At 36.0% G+C, this 15,341-nt stretch overlaps 6 protein-coding genes across 8 annotated transcripts; 2 read left to right on the forward strand and 4 right to left on the reverse strand.

Annotated features, from left to right (window-relative positions):
• Nucleotides 1–685: 685 nt before the first annotated feature.
• LOC6572775 (mitochondrial intermembrane space import and assembly protein 40-B) lies at nt 686–1,205 on the reverse strand. The gene has a single exon (XM_001998845.4). It carries the CDS (start codon nt 1,203–1,205, stop codon nt 723–725), a length of 483 nt encoding a protein of 160 aa, XP_001998881.1. The 3' UTR covers nt 686–722.
• LOC6572774 lies at nt 826–1,841 on the reverse strand. Of its 2 annotated transcripts, none has more exons than XM_001998844.3 (2): nt 1,668–1,841; nt 826–1,532 (listed from the first exon to the last, which is right to left on the reverse strand). In XM_001998844.3, the coding sequence occupies exons 1-2, from the start codon at nt 1,697–1,699 to the stop codon at nt 1,223–1,225; spliced, it is 342 nt and encodes a 113-aa protein (XP_001998880.1). In that variant the 5' UTR covers nt 1,700–1,841; the 3' UTR covers nt 826–1,222. The 2 variants fall into 2 exon arrangements, with proteins under 2 accessions (XP_001998880.1, XP_043863298.1); XM_044007363.1 differs by having other exon boundaries at nt 1,223–1,532; nt 1,610–1,693.
• Nucleotides 1,842–1,928: 87 nt separating this feature from the next.
• Nucleotides 1,929–3,419, forward strand: LOC6572773 (DNA repair protein Rad51 homolog). The gene is made up of 3 exons (XM_001998843.4): nt 1,929–2,197; nt 2,257–2,813; nt 2,877–3,419. The coding sequence occupies exons 1-3, from the start codon at nt 2,081–2,083 to the stop codon at nt 3,259–3,261; spliced, it is 1,059 nt and encodes a 352-aa protein (XP_001998879.2). The 5' UTR covers nt 1,929–2,080; the 3' UTR covers nt 3,262–3,419.
• A 671-nt stretch (nt 3,420–4,090) lies between these two features.
• Nucleotides 4,091–6,788, reverse strand: LOC6572772 (PC4 and SFRS1-interacting protein). Its single transcript, XM_001998842.4, has 3 exons — nt 5,992–6,788; nt 5,120–5,922; nt 4,091–5,052 (listed from the first exon to the last, which is right to left on the reverse strand). Exons 1-2 carry the CDS (start codon nt 6,649–6,651, stop codon nt 5,155–5,157), a joined length of 1,428 nt encoding a protein of 475 aa, XP_001998878.1. The 5' UTR covers nt 6,652–6,788; the 3' UTR covers nt 4,091–5,052; nt 5,120–5,154.
• Nucleotides 6,789–7,398: 610 nt separating this feature from the next.
• LOC6572771 (dual specificity protein phosphatase 18) lies at nt 7,399–12,706 on the forward strand. Of its 2 annotated transcripts, none has more exons than XM_001998841.4 (2): nt 7,399–7,804; nt 11,912–12,706. In XM_001998841.4, exons 1-2 carry the CDS (start codon nt 7,656–7,658, stop codon nt 12,501–12,503), a joined length of 741 nt encoding a protein of 246 aa, XP_001998877.1. In that variant the 5' UTR covers nt 7,399–7,655; the 3' UTR covers nt 12,504–12,706. The 2 variants fall into 2 exon arrangements, with proteins under 2 accessions (XP_001998877.1, XP_043863142.1); XM_044007207.1 differs by lacking the exon at nt 7,399–7,804 and adding an exon at nt 11,481–11,668.
• Nucleotides 12,707–13,391: 685 nt separating this feature from the next.
• On the reverse strand, nt 13,392–15,320 carry LOC6572770 (mitochondrial nicotinamide adenine dinucleotide transporter SLC25A51). Its single transcript, XM_001998840.4, has 3 exons — nt 14,176–15,320; nt 13,989–14,118; nt 13,392–13,782 (listed from the first exon to the last, which is right to left on the reverse strand). Exons 1-3 carry the CDS (start codon nt 14,763–14,765, stop codon nt 13,462–13,464), a joined length of 1,041 nt encoding a protein of 346 aa, XP_001998876.1. The 5' UTR covers nt 14,766–15,320; the 3' UTR covers nt 13,392–13,461.
• Between the last annotated feature and the right edge of the window lie 21 nt (nt 15,321–15,341).

Here is a 15,341-nt window from a genome sequence, read left to right on the forward strand (position 1 = left end):
TATTTGACTTTCTATTTTGTTACTGATTAGGTGCGCGCTCGAACTGCAAGACACAAGGTTATTTACTTGTTTTGATTTATTTTGTTGGCCTGTAGCTCAAACAAATTGCACAGCAATCGTAATAGCTATTGCACTTTGAAATTTTGCACAGATTTGATATTAAATTTACGTTTTAACGTTTCATATCTGAGAATTATTAGCACATTAAGCATTTTACCAATACGTATAACAACATTTTCGTCACGGTTTTCATAATATCTTATTTTTCTTATTTTTCTTATGGTGGTCGGTCGATTACCTGTGGTGGCCTGTCGATAACTACACGACGAAAACGGCCAGAATTACCCATATCGCATATGTTTTTGTTAACAATTTTCGAAAATACCAGAAAAATACTTTATGTTAACATATTTAACGCAATGTTAATAATCTTAAAAAGTGATAAATAATTACAATATTTAGAAATAGTTGCTGCATTATTATACAAAAGTTAAACCTAATAAATTCCTTTAAGATTTAATTTGTTTATGGTCAAAATAAACACAAAGGTTTACTTGAAACTCGGCTCCCCGAAGGACCAAATCAGCTGTTATAGAGCAAAACAAAAAATTAACAGCTGATAGGATGTTATTTAACGGAAGTAATTGTAAAATAATATGAAATTAAACAATTTATCTATTGTATATAATTTTTATGTTTAACTTTTTATTTATTGATTTATTTTATTCCACTTTGGACACGGCATTTGTGGTTGTTGTGTGTGTATCACTTGCTGTTGCGGCTGCCGCAGCACCAGCTCCTCCAGTTAATTCGTCGACATCTTTGATATTGGAGCTACTATCGGAACTCATAACATCACCAAGGGCATCGTCGTCATCATCTCCACCATTGGCTTTATTATAAACAGTGGGGTATTGCTGGAAACAATCCTGCATCTTACGGAAGGCCTCATAGCAATCAGAACCTTTCGGTTCCGCTTCGCTATAATGAAAACATGAGAAAGCTTCTCGAAAGTCAACGCCGCATGGTCCGGTAGCCATGCCACCCAGGCATGGGCAGCTCCAATTAATCTTGCCATCTTTTGTGATGAGACCCTGGGGCGGCTCTGGTGCTGGCAACTCAACAGTACTGGGCGTTGAATGATCCTCTTTGGTGGCAAAGATCACCTTATCTTTGCCGAAGACTTTACAATACGAGAACGCCATGCTTTACTATTGTCTCGTTACGCTTCTTCACCTTTATCTTCTCCAATAAAATACTTTTCGAAGTCCAACGGAGTCTTAGAAGTTTTCAGAACTTGAAAATGACACGGTACTTCCTGGTAATGCCCAATCAATGTAATTACAGTATGGATGCGCTTATAGAACTCCTCGGGCACGCGGAAAACAACTCGTCGCTGTTCTACGCTAAATTTTACAATATCCAAACTAGTCTTGCCGCCAATTTCGCCAAAGAATTTCTCCAATGAGTTCAAAACGCAGCCCCGAAAATAAATTGGCGTAAGCTCAACCTTATCAAAATCCCGAAATTTCCTAAAAAAAAAAAAAAAAATAAATAAATAAATAAATAAAAAAAGAATGTTGCGTTAAATAACACTGGTGAAACCAACACATGCACGTGTGCTGTTAACTGTGACAATTCACTTTGATTTGCCGCATTCAACTTACAGTCGCACATCGAAGTAATGATATCCAATCATACTTCTATTTAATATACCTTTAACAGAAGATCTTCCGCTACTGTTCCACTTTTAATTGATCGAAATGCTGTCGAATGAGTTATAAATGCTGTTTTTATTTTTTTTTTTTTTTTTTCTATTTATGTAAGTGCTTTCATTTAGACTACTTGTTTCTATCTCAACGTTCCCTTATTCTTCTTTTTCAACACTTGATTCCGTTTACTAGCAAACAGCTGATGCTGCGTCGGTTTTGTGAATGGCAAAAAATGTTTATAACATTTCACAATTAAGCCCGCGTATATTTTATGAATCTGGCAGCAAACATTATAGAATTTTGAAAGTCATTTATTAAAGCAAAAGACAGATTGATATACTGTTTATTTGTACGAAAAACTAATAGAAATGGAGCAAAAGCAACGCACGGCACAGAAGCAGGCAGACCTAGCCTCAGCCACCACAGCCGATGTTTCGGATGAAGAAGAGGATGATGGAGGACCACTGGACGTACTTAAGCTACAGGCAAGCGAATAAATTGTTGAATATTGTCGTCATATATATAGTCGACTCTAATTTTACAGGGCAGCAATATCAATCCCAGAGATATTAAGCTACTACAGCAGGCCAGTTTACATACAGTGGAATCGGTGACATATGCGACGCGTCGTCAGTTGCTAAATATCAAAGGTCTGGGCGAATCCAAGGTGGATCACATTATGAAGGAGGCGTCAAAACTTATACCTTTAAGCTTTACCAGCGCACGCACCTTTCATCAAATGCGCTCCGAAGTTGTGATGCTCACAACGGGCTCCAAAGAGCTGGATAAACTGCTTGGCGGCGGCATTGAGACGGGTTCAATTACGGAAATCTTTGGTGAATTTCGTTGTGGAAAGACCCAGATTTGTCATACGCTGGCCGTTACCTGTCAGCTGCCCATCAGCCAGAACGGGGGCGAAGGCAAAGCCTTGTACATCGATACCGAAGGCACATTCCGGCCAGAACGCTTGTCGGCAATTGCGCAACGATACAATATGGATGAGGCAGCTGTCTTGGATAATGTGGCCTGTGCACGGGCTCACAATACGGATCAGCAGACGCAACTGGTTCAAATGGCAGCGGGCATGATGTTTGAATCGAGGTAAAATTTTTTGTTTTATATATATAAATATTTATTATATATATATTGATATCTTCTTTTTAGATACGCCTTAATCATCGTGGACAGTGCAATGGCGCTATATCGCTCCGAGTATATTGGCCGCGGAGAATTGGCTGCACGTCAAAATCATTTGGGATTATTTTTGCGCATGTTGCAGCGCTTGGCCGATGAATTTGGCGTTGCGGTCGTCATTACGAATCAAGTGACAGCTCAAGTGGATGGCGGTGCATCAATGTTTGTGGCCGATGCAAAGAAACCAATTGGTGGTCATATCATGGCGCATGCGTCGACGACGCGTCTATATCTGCGCAAGGGCAAGGGAGATACGCGCATCTGCAAGATCTATGATTCGCCCTGTTTGCCTGAATCGGAGGCCATGTTTGCTATATTACCCGAGGGAATTGGAGATGTTAAGGAGAAAGATTGATAGTGCTCGATAAATGATATTTTGGTATGAATTTATCAGGTAGAAGCTAAGCTATGTTCTTAATAAACGACGATCATTTTGGTTAAATGTAAGGACTCTGAACAAGTTAATATTTTTTGTGAAGGATACGTATTTAATAAATATGATATATATTTTAATATATAGAGCTTTCTCAACTGACTATGTAATATACATATCTACAAATTTTTCTATTAACAGTTTCTATTTACATTAATAGCCATTAACAGAAATTTAAGCAGACTGCTAAATACCAATTTCATTCGTTTCAACGCACAGCTGCGCACTTTTCGCGCTATGTAAACAATAATAAAAGTCCAATTGCTAACGAATGGACAGCGATTCGGCTAGGCAGAATGCTGACCCTTTAGCACTGGAACCGGAAACAGATAATAGCATATAATATGATTTTACTAGTATCATCGCACCAGAAATTATTATTAAAGATTGCGCGGAGGTGCGGCGCAGTAAACAAGCCTCGCTGACGGACGACGAGAAGCACTTTAGTCGGAGCAGAGCTCAAGCTAACGATGAGGCTAACCCACTTTTTCCGATCACAGCAAAAATGAAGCAACGCATAAAGCGCATGAAACAACGCATGTTGGCCACATTAAAGCTGTCCGAGAAGCAGCTGAGCCAGAGATGTGCCAGGCGTGTGGCTCAAACCAGGCAAAGTCGACCAAAGGCTGAGGCTGAATACCGAAGCAAAGAAATCGGCCAGAAGTTGGCCAGAACTAACGTACAGCGCACATTGTAAACGACGGAAATGTATATACATCTAATGTTGAATAATATTACCAAATATACTAGCTTTAATTTCGAAAATATTTTATTTAATGTACATTTTACTGGGTAAACCTAAATTGGGACAGTTTAAGAAACTTGGGCTTTTAGTTAAATATTTTTAAATTGATTTGGCGAAATCTTTTAGGACTGAAGGGCGATCGGCGAATGCTTAAACTATTATCTGTATAATTCTAATACGTTTGATAGCTATCAATTAATATTCCATATCCATATTCTATATTCCTTAGTTAATATAGGTTTATCCCCAGTTTGCGGATATGTATATCCCACAAACTGTACCTTCTCATAAAGAACATATAGTATTGCTCTGATAATGCTTTTATATCTTTCAAAAAACATTCAATCAATTAGAAAATTTTGAATACAATTTTAGTCATATATACACATCTTATCTCTGCTCGATCTCCATTTCCGTTGTCAATCAATCGATCAAGAAAATAATTGTATTTATAAACTCACTATTATCTAGTTAATCATATGTATATATTTGTTGTTCCGATTATATGCTTCCCTGCTCAATCTCTGCCTCTGTTTCAGCTCATCCTTCGTCAATCCATCAATCACTTCGCGCAGACAAGACACAGCAAATAGATATCGTCAAGTGTTTATTTATTTATACACATATTTTCATAATTGTGTATTTAAACATAATAATCTATGCAATTGTATTTATAGTGTCTGTGTGTGCGTGGGTATGCATGTGTGCGAATGTGTATGTGTGCGAATGTGTGTTTGTTTACGGATTGCTGATGCAGCTCTCTCAAACGTGGTAGTTCATACTGTTATAGGATAGCGCCCGATGATGTAATTATAATTAAAATTAAAAAAAAAAACTAATTGCAACCAGTTTAATTGATTCAAATGTCAATTTCAATGGCTCTGAGAAGGGTTTAGAGTAGTAATCGGTGCCTCACATTCATCTGTACGCTTAGGTGTGAATTGAATTTTTGTTATGCTTAAAGTTAACTGAAAAATAAATGGGGTGAATATATTGAAATTAAATAATTAATAGAATCCTATTATTGTGATGTACCTTAAGTAGTTGTTAGATGGGATCTGGTGATGCTCTCAGTTTTCGACCAAATCCGTGGAAGAGGCCTCCTCCTGCTCCTTGCTCTTGACCAAATTCTGATAGCTACTCTCGCTCATCGAGACGCGCAGATTATCGTTGATGTTTTTCGTATAGTTCTTGTAGATCTTAACTTTTTCGCAAAAGTCTACCCAGAAGTTCTCCTCCGGCTCGCTGTCAGGATTGAATACCGCCTTAAAGCCATCGTATATGCCTGTCGAGACTTTACGTATGATTTGCGCCTTCTCTTTGAACTCCAGCTCATCCGATATATCCATTTTCCATAGTTCCAAGTTACCCACATAGCGACGTAACCGCCGCATTATGTCCACACATTCCGGATTTCGCAGCAACATCAATTTATTCAATTCAATGTCCTTCAACTGCTCCAAAATCTCCAGGCATCGGCCCACATTGGCGCGCCGCAGTCCCAGACATTCGCGCAGCTGCTGCGACAATTGTATAAAATCACGTTCCATAAACAACGCATCCTCCTGCTCGATGAGCTCCTCGATGAAACGCACTGCCTCCTGTTTGGGTATTTCATTGCGTACTGGCTCAATGATAATACGTTCCGGCATTGATTCCGCATCGATTTGTCCCGACTCCAGTTTCAATTTCAACTCAATCGCCTCCTTGCGTGACTTCTCCAACCAGGCTTGTTCCGCAGCCGGACTCTCAAAGCTGTCGGGCTTATTGTAGTTCATATTGATGCCCAAACATTTCGCCGTAGGCATATACACCATAAGCAGATTATTCTGTATGACCTGCAAGGGAGAAAATCAATTTGATATATAAATCTAAGTACGATTTATACGTATACGGTTGTTACTCACATTTGAGTGCCGCGCACGCTTCTGCATGGGTGTCACCGCAGCCATTGGCTTCGATTTCTTTACGGACTTTTTGCCGGAAATGCCTTCTGGTGGAGCACGTCTCTTTGTTGGCGGCGGCGTCTCCAATGTATCGGTGCTACCATCCTCTGTATCGCCATCCACGTGCTTTGGTGCCGCCTTCGCCTTGCGACCAGCTGTCGCACCTCCTGCCGCTCCACGCGCTTTCGGCGGCATTGGCTGCGTTGCCTCGGTGCTATCCGTAGCTGCCACGGAATCCACTGTAGTAGTGCTGGCAGCAGATTCGGTTGTTACATCTAGCACCGACTCCATGGTGCTGTCATTGCCATCATCGTTGCCGCTGCTTGGCAAATCGATTGGCGCCGAGTCCTCGCCTCGCAATGCGCTCTCAATTTGATCGATGGCATCGCTAAATTTTGCACGTTTCATATTCTTGGGATTAGCGAACTTCTCCTTATTATCCACATATGTGAATAAATCTTCAACTTTTATATTAGCGGTCTCTCCGGTACCATAAAAGTAAACATTATACTTTTTGTTGTGGTACTTTGTTATTTTTGCTGGCCATGCTGGATAGCCCTTCACTTTTGCGAATACCAAATCGCCGATGTTAAATGTTTTGCCCGCTTTCTCCTTACCCATTCTAATTATGAAATAAAGATTCTGATCAAATAAAATTTGTACAAATTAATAGTATTGTTTGCGGCCTCTTGTTGGCGTCTGCTGCTATTTCTCTCATGCACAAGAAACTCGCGCTTTGGTCTTCTTCTTATCAAGCAATATTCTCTATCTCGTTCACAATTTCTTGTGGCTGTACACGAACATTGAACAGCTGTTTTGCTTGTGTTAACAGCGACGTTAAAAGCAATTTAAGCAATCTAACATTTACTCAACTGTTATTAACAGTAGGCGCTAAAAAATGTTTAGGAAGTAGACGTTTCTTTTTTTAAATTGTATTTAATGTTAAATTGAACTCAATAAATTTTAATAAATGTTTTAAATAATAAAAATAAATAAAATGCTTGATGGTTAACAAATAACAAAAGTTGAAAATAACCGTTTAAATTTTAAAGTATTTGGCTGTATATTCTAAATACTAAAAACTAATAATCAAACTTTAAAAATGTATACTTAGAGTTTACATATATTAAGAGTTTTTATTTTTTTATATTAACAATTTAAGAGTTATGCCATATAATTCTAACAATTTATATAATGGAAAAAAAGATTGAATTAAAACGTGAGGTGCAGCAGAGGAATGTATATTTATATATTATATATATCTACAGGTAGAAATTCGTGTACACTTAAATACACCTTACGCACCGACAAATCCACCACGACAACAACTGAAAATATTTCGAATTGTCTGTTTCGTGTTAGCGCCCAATGAGTCAGTCGACTTTTGTTCGTCGTCAAAGAAAATACAGCTGAGGCGAGCGCTATAAAAAATCATATAAACTTGCACACACATATGTAATATATAGATAAATTTATTTAAAAAAAAAAAAAAAAAAATTGTGTTTACGCTGCTACAAAAACAAATTCACAAGATACGAAATAGTTTCATTTTTGTATACGTTCGTTCTGGAATTTGTGGAATTTTTATATCTTGTGGCGTCTGATCGGGCAACGGACTCGTAAACATGCAAGAGTTAATTACGGATCCCAATTTGACGGGAAGCCTGCCAGCAGATACTCAAAAGAAATTGCGAAGCATTGTGGAAGACATTAACAGCATATCGAAATCGGTATTCAATAATAATGACAATGATAAGGACAAGGAGTGCCAAAGGTGAGCCATACAAACATTACCTGCACTGCACTGCACTGCACTCAATTTAAAGCGAAAATGCAAATTCGATTCGAATCGAGTCAAGGTCGCGCTTATGTCATGGCAACGCAAAGTTCTCAGTTTTTAACTGTGATAATTGGGCTCGACATAGGTGCACATATGTATTATATATATATTTATATACATATATTCATATACGTGGCTATATGAGGCACTGGGTTTGGGCATGCGTGACTAAATACCATTTATGGCTTTTTGCTATAAATTACTGGACACAAGTTTGGGCAACATTTTAAATATTTGTAGAGTTTATATACATATTTTGTAGAATATTTTTTAATTTGTAAAATTAATCTATTTTTTTTTTTTTTTTTTTTTTTTTTTTTTTATTAATATATTTTTATTATATATATGTAAAAATTCAAAGGCAAACCAAACGCAATGAAAATGACAATCAAATTCAATTTCTCGTATATATAAATATATATATTATATATCAATATGAACTAATTTTTTTTTTTTATTTATTTATTTTGTTTACTTAAATTTAAACGCTTGCTTGCAAAACTCTAGATATATATTAAACATACATATATATACATAAAAAACTTAATAATACAGCAGGAAAATGTGAGCAACTTGAAAGCAAACACCTTCAACTGCATTAATGCTCTAATGTGTGTGTGTGTGTAATGAAGCATATGGTCAGATTTTCCGCTGCATTCAAATTGTGCCAAATTTTTATTTCTATACTTTGTGCCAAATTCCATGCCAAATACCTTTACAGATGTGCCCTATCTATACGAAATGCATTTCATGAATATATATTTCAATATAGGAAACCGATGAAAAGAAGGCTATATATATAGCTTTAGATAAATACAGAAAGACGCTATGTAAAAAAGCGAATTCTAAAAGTACTTTTAAAATTATAAGTCACACAAAAAACAGTAAAAATCAAATCAATTTTTTTTTTCCTATTTTTTAAATTCCTATTTTATATGGCAGTTAAAGACTTTTTGAATTTACTTACTGTTAGAGTTGCCAGACTGTAGATATAACAGTCTTTCAAACTGTTTAAATGTATTTGAACTTCAACTGCCAATAAAAACGCTAACAGAGCTAAAACATAACTTCAAATGCAGAGCTGACAAACCTGCAAATACATTATACATTAAATATATTTAAAAATGTTTGACAAATATTTTATAAAAAATGATTTTGTGCACACGTTCATTATTGACAGCCCTGACTCTGACAATCGAATTCAAGGACAAAATAATTGCCTAAATATTGTAGAGGAATCATCATTTTTCATATCGAGTCAGACGAAGGTCTATTCTATTCTGTCTGCTGCCTGTCAAAAAAAAAAAAAAAAAAAAAAATCAAAACAACAACGCAAAAAATTGGCAAACAAAATCAGCAATATTTTCAACCTTGAATTCGAAATGCCTAAATGATTTTATGCACACAGATATCCGCATTGTAAGCTGAAATTTACCTAGGTATATGTAAAAACATATATATCTGTGTATATAAATATAATTGTGGTCTATCAAAATGCCAAATTCCTTTGTGCTCTACATATTTTATAGAGATTTTCTAGGAAGTGGCCTGGCTACAAGGCTGCACTTGTTCTAGAATCTAGATTATAACATTAACCCATTTCCCTTTGTCATCACATGATTCTATATATATATTAGAGTGTCAACAACTTTGAGCGGGATAAATATTGTTATATTTTTTAGCTCGCCATAAACATAAATTTTCTTTTAATTATAGATAAAATCACAAATTGTTATTTGTTTGCGCTGCATTTGTTTTTTGGGCTCGAAAGCAAATATTTTTTGGTAATTTTCACACGGCAAAGAACGAATCATAAGAGCACTTGAGTCAGCTGGACTAGTAGATACCCAGTCCTGATATATGTACATATATAAGCTAAACAGAGTAAAATTAACTTTGAAAGGTATCCAAAAAGATTACATATCCATGATATTGAATCCAAAGAGCTGGACTTTCGAGTTTATGGACATTTCGAAATCGATCGATTATCTAAAACATTATAGAAATAGTTTTAGCGCATGAAAAGTTGTATGTCCATAACAAATCTTAAGAGCTGGACATTCTAGTTTAAGGAGATCATCTCAAATTTGCCTAAAGCCTGAAGATCTTATACACTTTGAGGTAATCGAACTCATAGAACGTACGAACACAGAGATAGTCAGAGCCCACAGAAAACTGTAGATCAGTTCGCCCATTAAACCCAATCAGGCATTTAGAATAACATAAAATACGCATTCTTATACGCTCCGTATATACCCAGTTTACACATTTTCATTGAGTCTAGGGTGTAAACAAAATTTGAAAATATTTTTGTAGATATATACGTATATATTTATATATATATATATATATATATATATATATATATATATATATATATATATATATATATATATATATATATATATATGAGCATAATGTGGTGCGGTCAAAGTGAAAGTGTCCGATGATTAATTTTGGCAAAGTTCCAGAGGAATTTGTGATTATTATTTAATGACGACGAAATGTCGCCAGGCAAAAATATATCCAATGCACCTATAAATAAATTCGTTTGTTGTTGCTGCTGTTTCTATTTTACATTAACATTCCGTTATGCTTGATTTTTGTTTGTATTTTTTTTTTTTTTCTCTGGTTTCAAATGAATCTGTCAACTCAAAGTTGTCATCACTTAAGGTAACAAAGAATTGCCCAAGTTGATGCCAAGTATTTGATGATCATACTCCGATTGGTATATCTGTATATTGGTATATTTATATATACATAATATTTATGCAAATCAAAAGAGGGTGTCACCAATAAGAAACTATTATAAAAATGGTTGATTTTTCTCATTTTTAAATAATAAATCTAATTTGAATTAAAATTTAGAAATATCTTGATTGATTATAGCAATTTTGGGACTTGAGCCGCAAAGTCTTAGTAGAACTTCAGTAATGCCTAAATGTTGCTGTCTCTGTTTCTGTTTCTCTCCCGCTCTCCTTTACCTATTGAACACCTTTTTTAAATCAATTCTATTTTTATATTGCTCATTATCAAAGCAACAAAATAAAAACGCATTCGGCAAACTAATTATAAACAAAATTCTTTTAAATATATACAGGAAAAAATATATGGTAGGGTGAGAGACATATGTTTAATGTCTTCATATGTTTATTATTGTGTAGTATTCCACGTAGGTGCTGAGAAAACAATGACGTACATAGATATAGATATAATAGATCAACCAGATAAATACGCTTAACAAAAACAATAATGCTAAAAGAGACGCTAATGCCCATTCATAAAAGCTTATCGGAGGGGAAGGAACTGATTTAAGATTCTATTTGTTTTCTTGTTTAAACAACTCAAAAATATGTATTTATTTTTTTAATACGCTTTTTTATTTACGTCTTAACTTTGCAGAATTTTCTTGTTTTTTGTTTTATTATTTTGAACGACTAAAAGATGAAATATATTTTTGGTTTTGACAGCTTGCTTGATATTTAGGCTTTTAATACTTAACTATTAGTTGCAAAACCTAAAATAGGGGCAAAAATAAATGTATATGTAGCATATATAGTGACTAATTGTTATTAAAGATTTTATGTAGGATATGCTAAAAATAAATCTATTTTGTGGTCAGGTGGGATGCATAACACATACAAATGCAGATGGGCAGGCGTAGAAGTGGGTATGGCGTTTGATACTGCTATTGCGGGTATTCACACTGAACTAAATATGGACTCTAGTTTGTACCGAAATAAATCAGAATGTGAAAAAAATGTTCAGCAAAATAGAACACTGTTTGGGAATACTTGGGTAAGGAAATCGCTTTTCTATCTACCGAATATTATTAATTATATGACAATTAAATTTTATAAAATAAATCATTTTGTATCTAAAAAAAATGTTTATAGATAGAATCAATAGATAAAATCAATATTAAAAAAGGTAAATTTTGGACTTTATAACATTAAAAATAAATATTATTTTCAATTAGCGGCTTCTAAATATTTTAAAATTTTTTAATTTAAAGTTTTTATCTATTTATTTTTATTGCAGTCAAACAAAGTTGGAGGAATACACGCCGTATCCAGGCATTTCCAGGCTAACACCTTCGCTCTACCTGTGCGGCGCAGCGGCTGTGGTACCCGCCCACCTGGACAAGCTGGGCATTAGTTGTGTAGTGAATGTGGCGCCCGAGCTGCCAGATACGCCACTCTCCAGCTTAAGCAATCCGTTGTATCTGCGGATCAATGCACAGGATCGAGCCGGCGTGAATTTGGCAGCACATTTTGATGAAGTGGCCGATCTGATTGAGGAAGTGCGTCTCAGTGGCGGCAGTACCCTGGTACACTGCGTCGCCGGTGTGAGTCGTTCCGCCTCGCTGTGCTTGGCCTACCTAATGAAGTATGGGGGCATGAGTCTCCGGGAGGCCTACACACACGTTCAATCCATACGGCCGCAAGTGAGGCCCAATTCCGGATTCTTTCAGCAGCTGCGAGAATACGAACAAGAATTACGTGGCAGCTGTTCAGTTGAAATGATCTACTTTGCCTCATTGGATAAGGAAATTCCCGATATCCTAGAGCCCGAATATAGAGCCATGGAGGATTTCTATCAGAGATATCGCAGCTCGCTTAAGAAACGTTAGGTTTCCTTATAATAAAGAGTTCGATTTAATAGTTTTTGTGATATGTGTGGTAATTTTTTTAATGTAAATAATTTATTTGATAATTATTAATATATAAATATTTATTTCTGTATTAGTTGTAGACCCTAACTATTTTTATTGTATTTAGAATGTGCTGATAATTCTATGAAAATGCTGAAATATATTAGAGAAATATAAATTAATTTTTTGTGTTTTACTTATTCGGTGGGAAATCTTATATATAGCTATAGAGACATGTTCCTACCCTAAAATGTAACGTTTAAATTTAAACTCAGTGTAAAACTCAACTTTGCTTTAGAAAAGAGGAAGAAAATAAATAATTCATAACAAATTAAATTCTTAGTTTAATTTCCAACCTTAAATATATTCAGAAAAACAATACACCTTTCCAAGTACATTGAATAAATTTATTAATTTCATAAACATCACGCAAGTCGTATATACAATAACAACATAATTAGGTTACATCGTAATATTTTCTGTATATACAAGTTATTTAATTTAACTAGTTAAATATTTATTTATTTTGGGCTTATTAAATGCTCACATTTATTGTACTCGCGCCTAGCCAGACAAATTGTTGACAAATTTGTTGGCCTCTGCCATTGCACTTTCGTTGGTTTTTCAAAGTTAAATTAACAAATTCAGCTTTTACAGTCTCCATGAAATTACCAAAGCGAAAATGAAATACATTTATATGTGGTTATGGTGTATGAAACGTCAAACATTTATAGATCTACGGGTTGGCTACATATATTGAGTGACCAAAAAAAACTTTGGCACTCGCAATGCTAAAGAAACAACCACTTAGCACACGACTTAAAACGAAAAATTTGCTAGTTAAAGGCTGAAGGAAACATTTGTGTATACATTAAGCTTATTCAACTAGATTTTATTTTTAGTTTTAGTTGTAGTTTACGTAAGACATAGCTTAACGTCATTGCATGGCCGTCGATTGTGGCTTCAGCTCGCGCTGACTCATCAACTTCTTGAGGTTCTCATATGCGGCATTCATAATGCCCCAGCTGATAAAGGAGCGACCCGTATTGAATGCACAGCCCCGATAAAAGTTAGCAATTCGACTATCACGCTCCCGATAGATCCTCTTGCAGGCATGCCAACTGCCCTCAGTTAATTGTCCCATTTCGCTCTGCAGCGACACCTTAATCACATTGAGAGGATAAAATAATGTGCTAATGCTGGCACCGATCACGGCGCCAGCTATAAATTCTTGTGCAGTTCTGGTCGACACCGATTTCTGTAAGTAAAAAGAAAATCAAATTAATTATTTAACGGCGAAGGTTGGAGGTAAAGCAAAGCTGCAAAATTGAATGTAAATTCTACTCAATCCAAGTTTATCTTGAACTTTAAACTATTTTTACAGGAATTTCCAAAGCAATTATCTAGATCACAAGTCAAGTCTGCTCATTTCTTTTCAATTTTGCAGCTTTTCTAGATACTTGCCCTTTTCGGCAAACGAACGCTGGCCTCTTCACGCAGCATGAAAAACAACGCATTCGATAAGCCGTTGCGCCAAAATACTGGTTCAATGCCTCTGTATAGTTCCCGAAAACCGTAATTCGTGACAACATATCTACAAAAAATTTATATAATTTATCTCGGAATCGAAGAGAACTTTACTTTCGCTTACCTAAACGCGTTCGGCGTATTGGAGAAATAACGATGGAACTTTGAGTCGGCCAACAGCGTCTGCACGCGTTCGAATGGCAATAAAATTGATTCCGCGCTGCCTGCGACAACGCCGGCAATCACCTTGGCACCGTAATCATTTAAGCGATAATCTTCGACCAGATATCTCCGCGTGCCATCGAATACGCCAAACATTATGGACAGCGATATGGTCTTCTGTGCCAAAGGCGGCAGCATGCCGCGGTATAGAAATCCGAGACCCTCGTGACGTAGCTGCAACATCGCCGAGCTGACTGGCACTCCATGCAACATTTGTCGGAATATGAGCTTGTATATCGGATATGTGACGCAGATGTTGACAAACGCCGAGCCACAGCCGCATGCAAACTCCTCCCATTGGAAGGCACCAAAGAATCGCTCCAGAAAGATGTTCTCATGGCTAGCACGAACAGCAAGTGTTGCTGTCACTGGGGTTAATGCTGTTGCTGTTGTTGCTGCAGCTGCTGCTGTTGCTGTTGCTGTCGCTATTATCGCCGGCTCCGACTTGGCTATCACGCTGTCATCCTTATCCAGAACGCCATCGACTTTCATGTTGCTGCCGTTGCCGTTTTTGTTGCATGCGTCGTGTACGCATATGCTACCTTGTTACCATTGTATATGGTAGTAGCCCTCAATTGCACACACTTCCTGTTCAGTTTGTTCTTTTTGTTTTGGTCTTTTCATTCACATTGAGTTCGTTTAATTATATAATGAATTAAATTTTATATTACAACGAACGTGCAGTGTGATCGAAATTTGCACATTACTATTTCGGTAACATCATTATTGGCATACCGTACTGATAAGCGGTTATAACAGTTTATGATGCGATTCTTAATTACGAAAGATTTATTGTTGGACTCCTATTCTCGTATATTTATAAATAGTTCACAGACACTTCAGAGATCGCAGGTAGTACAACACTTTTTTTGTACTATAATATTATCGATAGCTCGATAAATATGCATGTGCTTAATGCTCAAGAGTACATGAAACTATACGATTCTTTATCATACACAAATTTGACAAACATTCTTAATTTCAGTAAAATATTCAAACACTGAACGGATTAAACAAAATAAAATAAATAAATACAAGATTGAAAAATATATTAGAAGAATCAAAATT

This window comes from Drosophila mojavensis, unplaced genomic scaffold (genome assembly GCF_018153725.1).
Source record: "Drosophila mojavensis isolate 15081-1352.22 unplaced genomic scaffold, ASM1815372v1 contig_16, whole genome shotgun sequence".
NCBI classification, from domain to species: Eukaryota; Metazoa; Arthropoda; class Insecta; order Diptera; family Drosophilidae; genus Drosophila; species Drosophila mojavensis.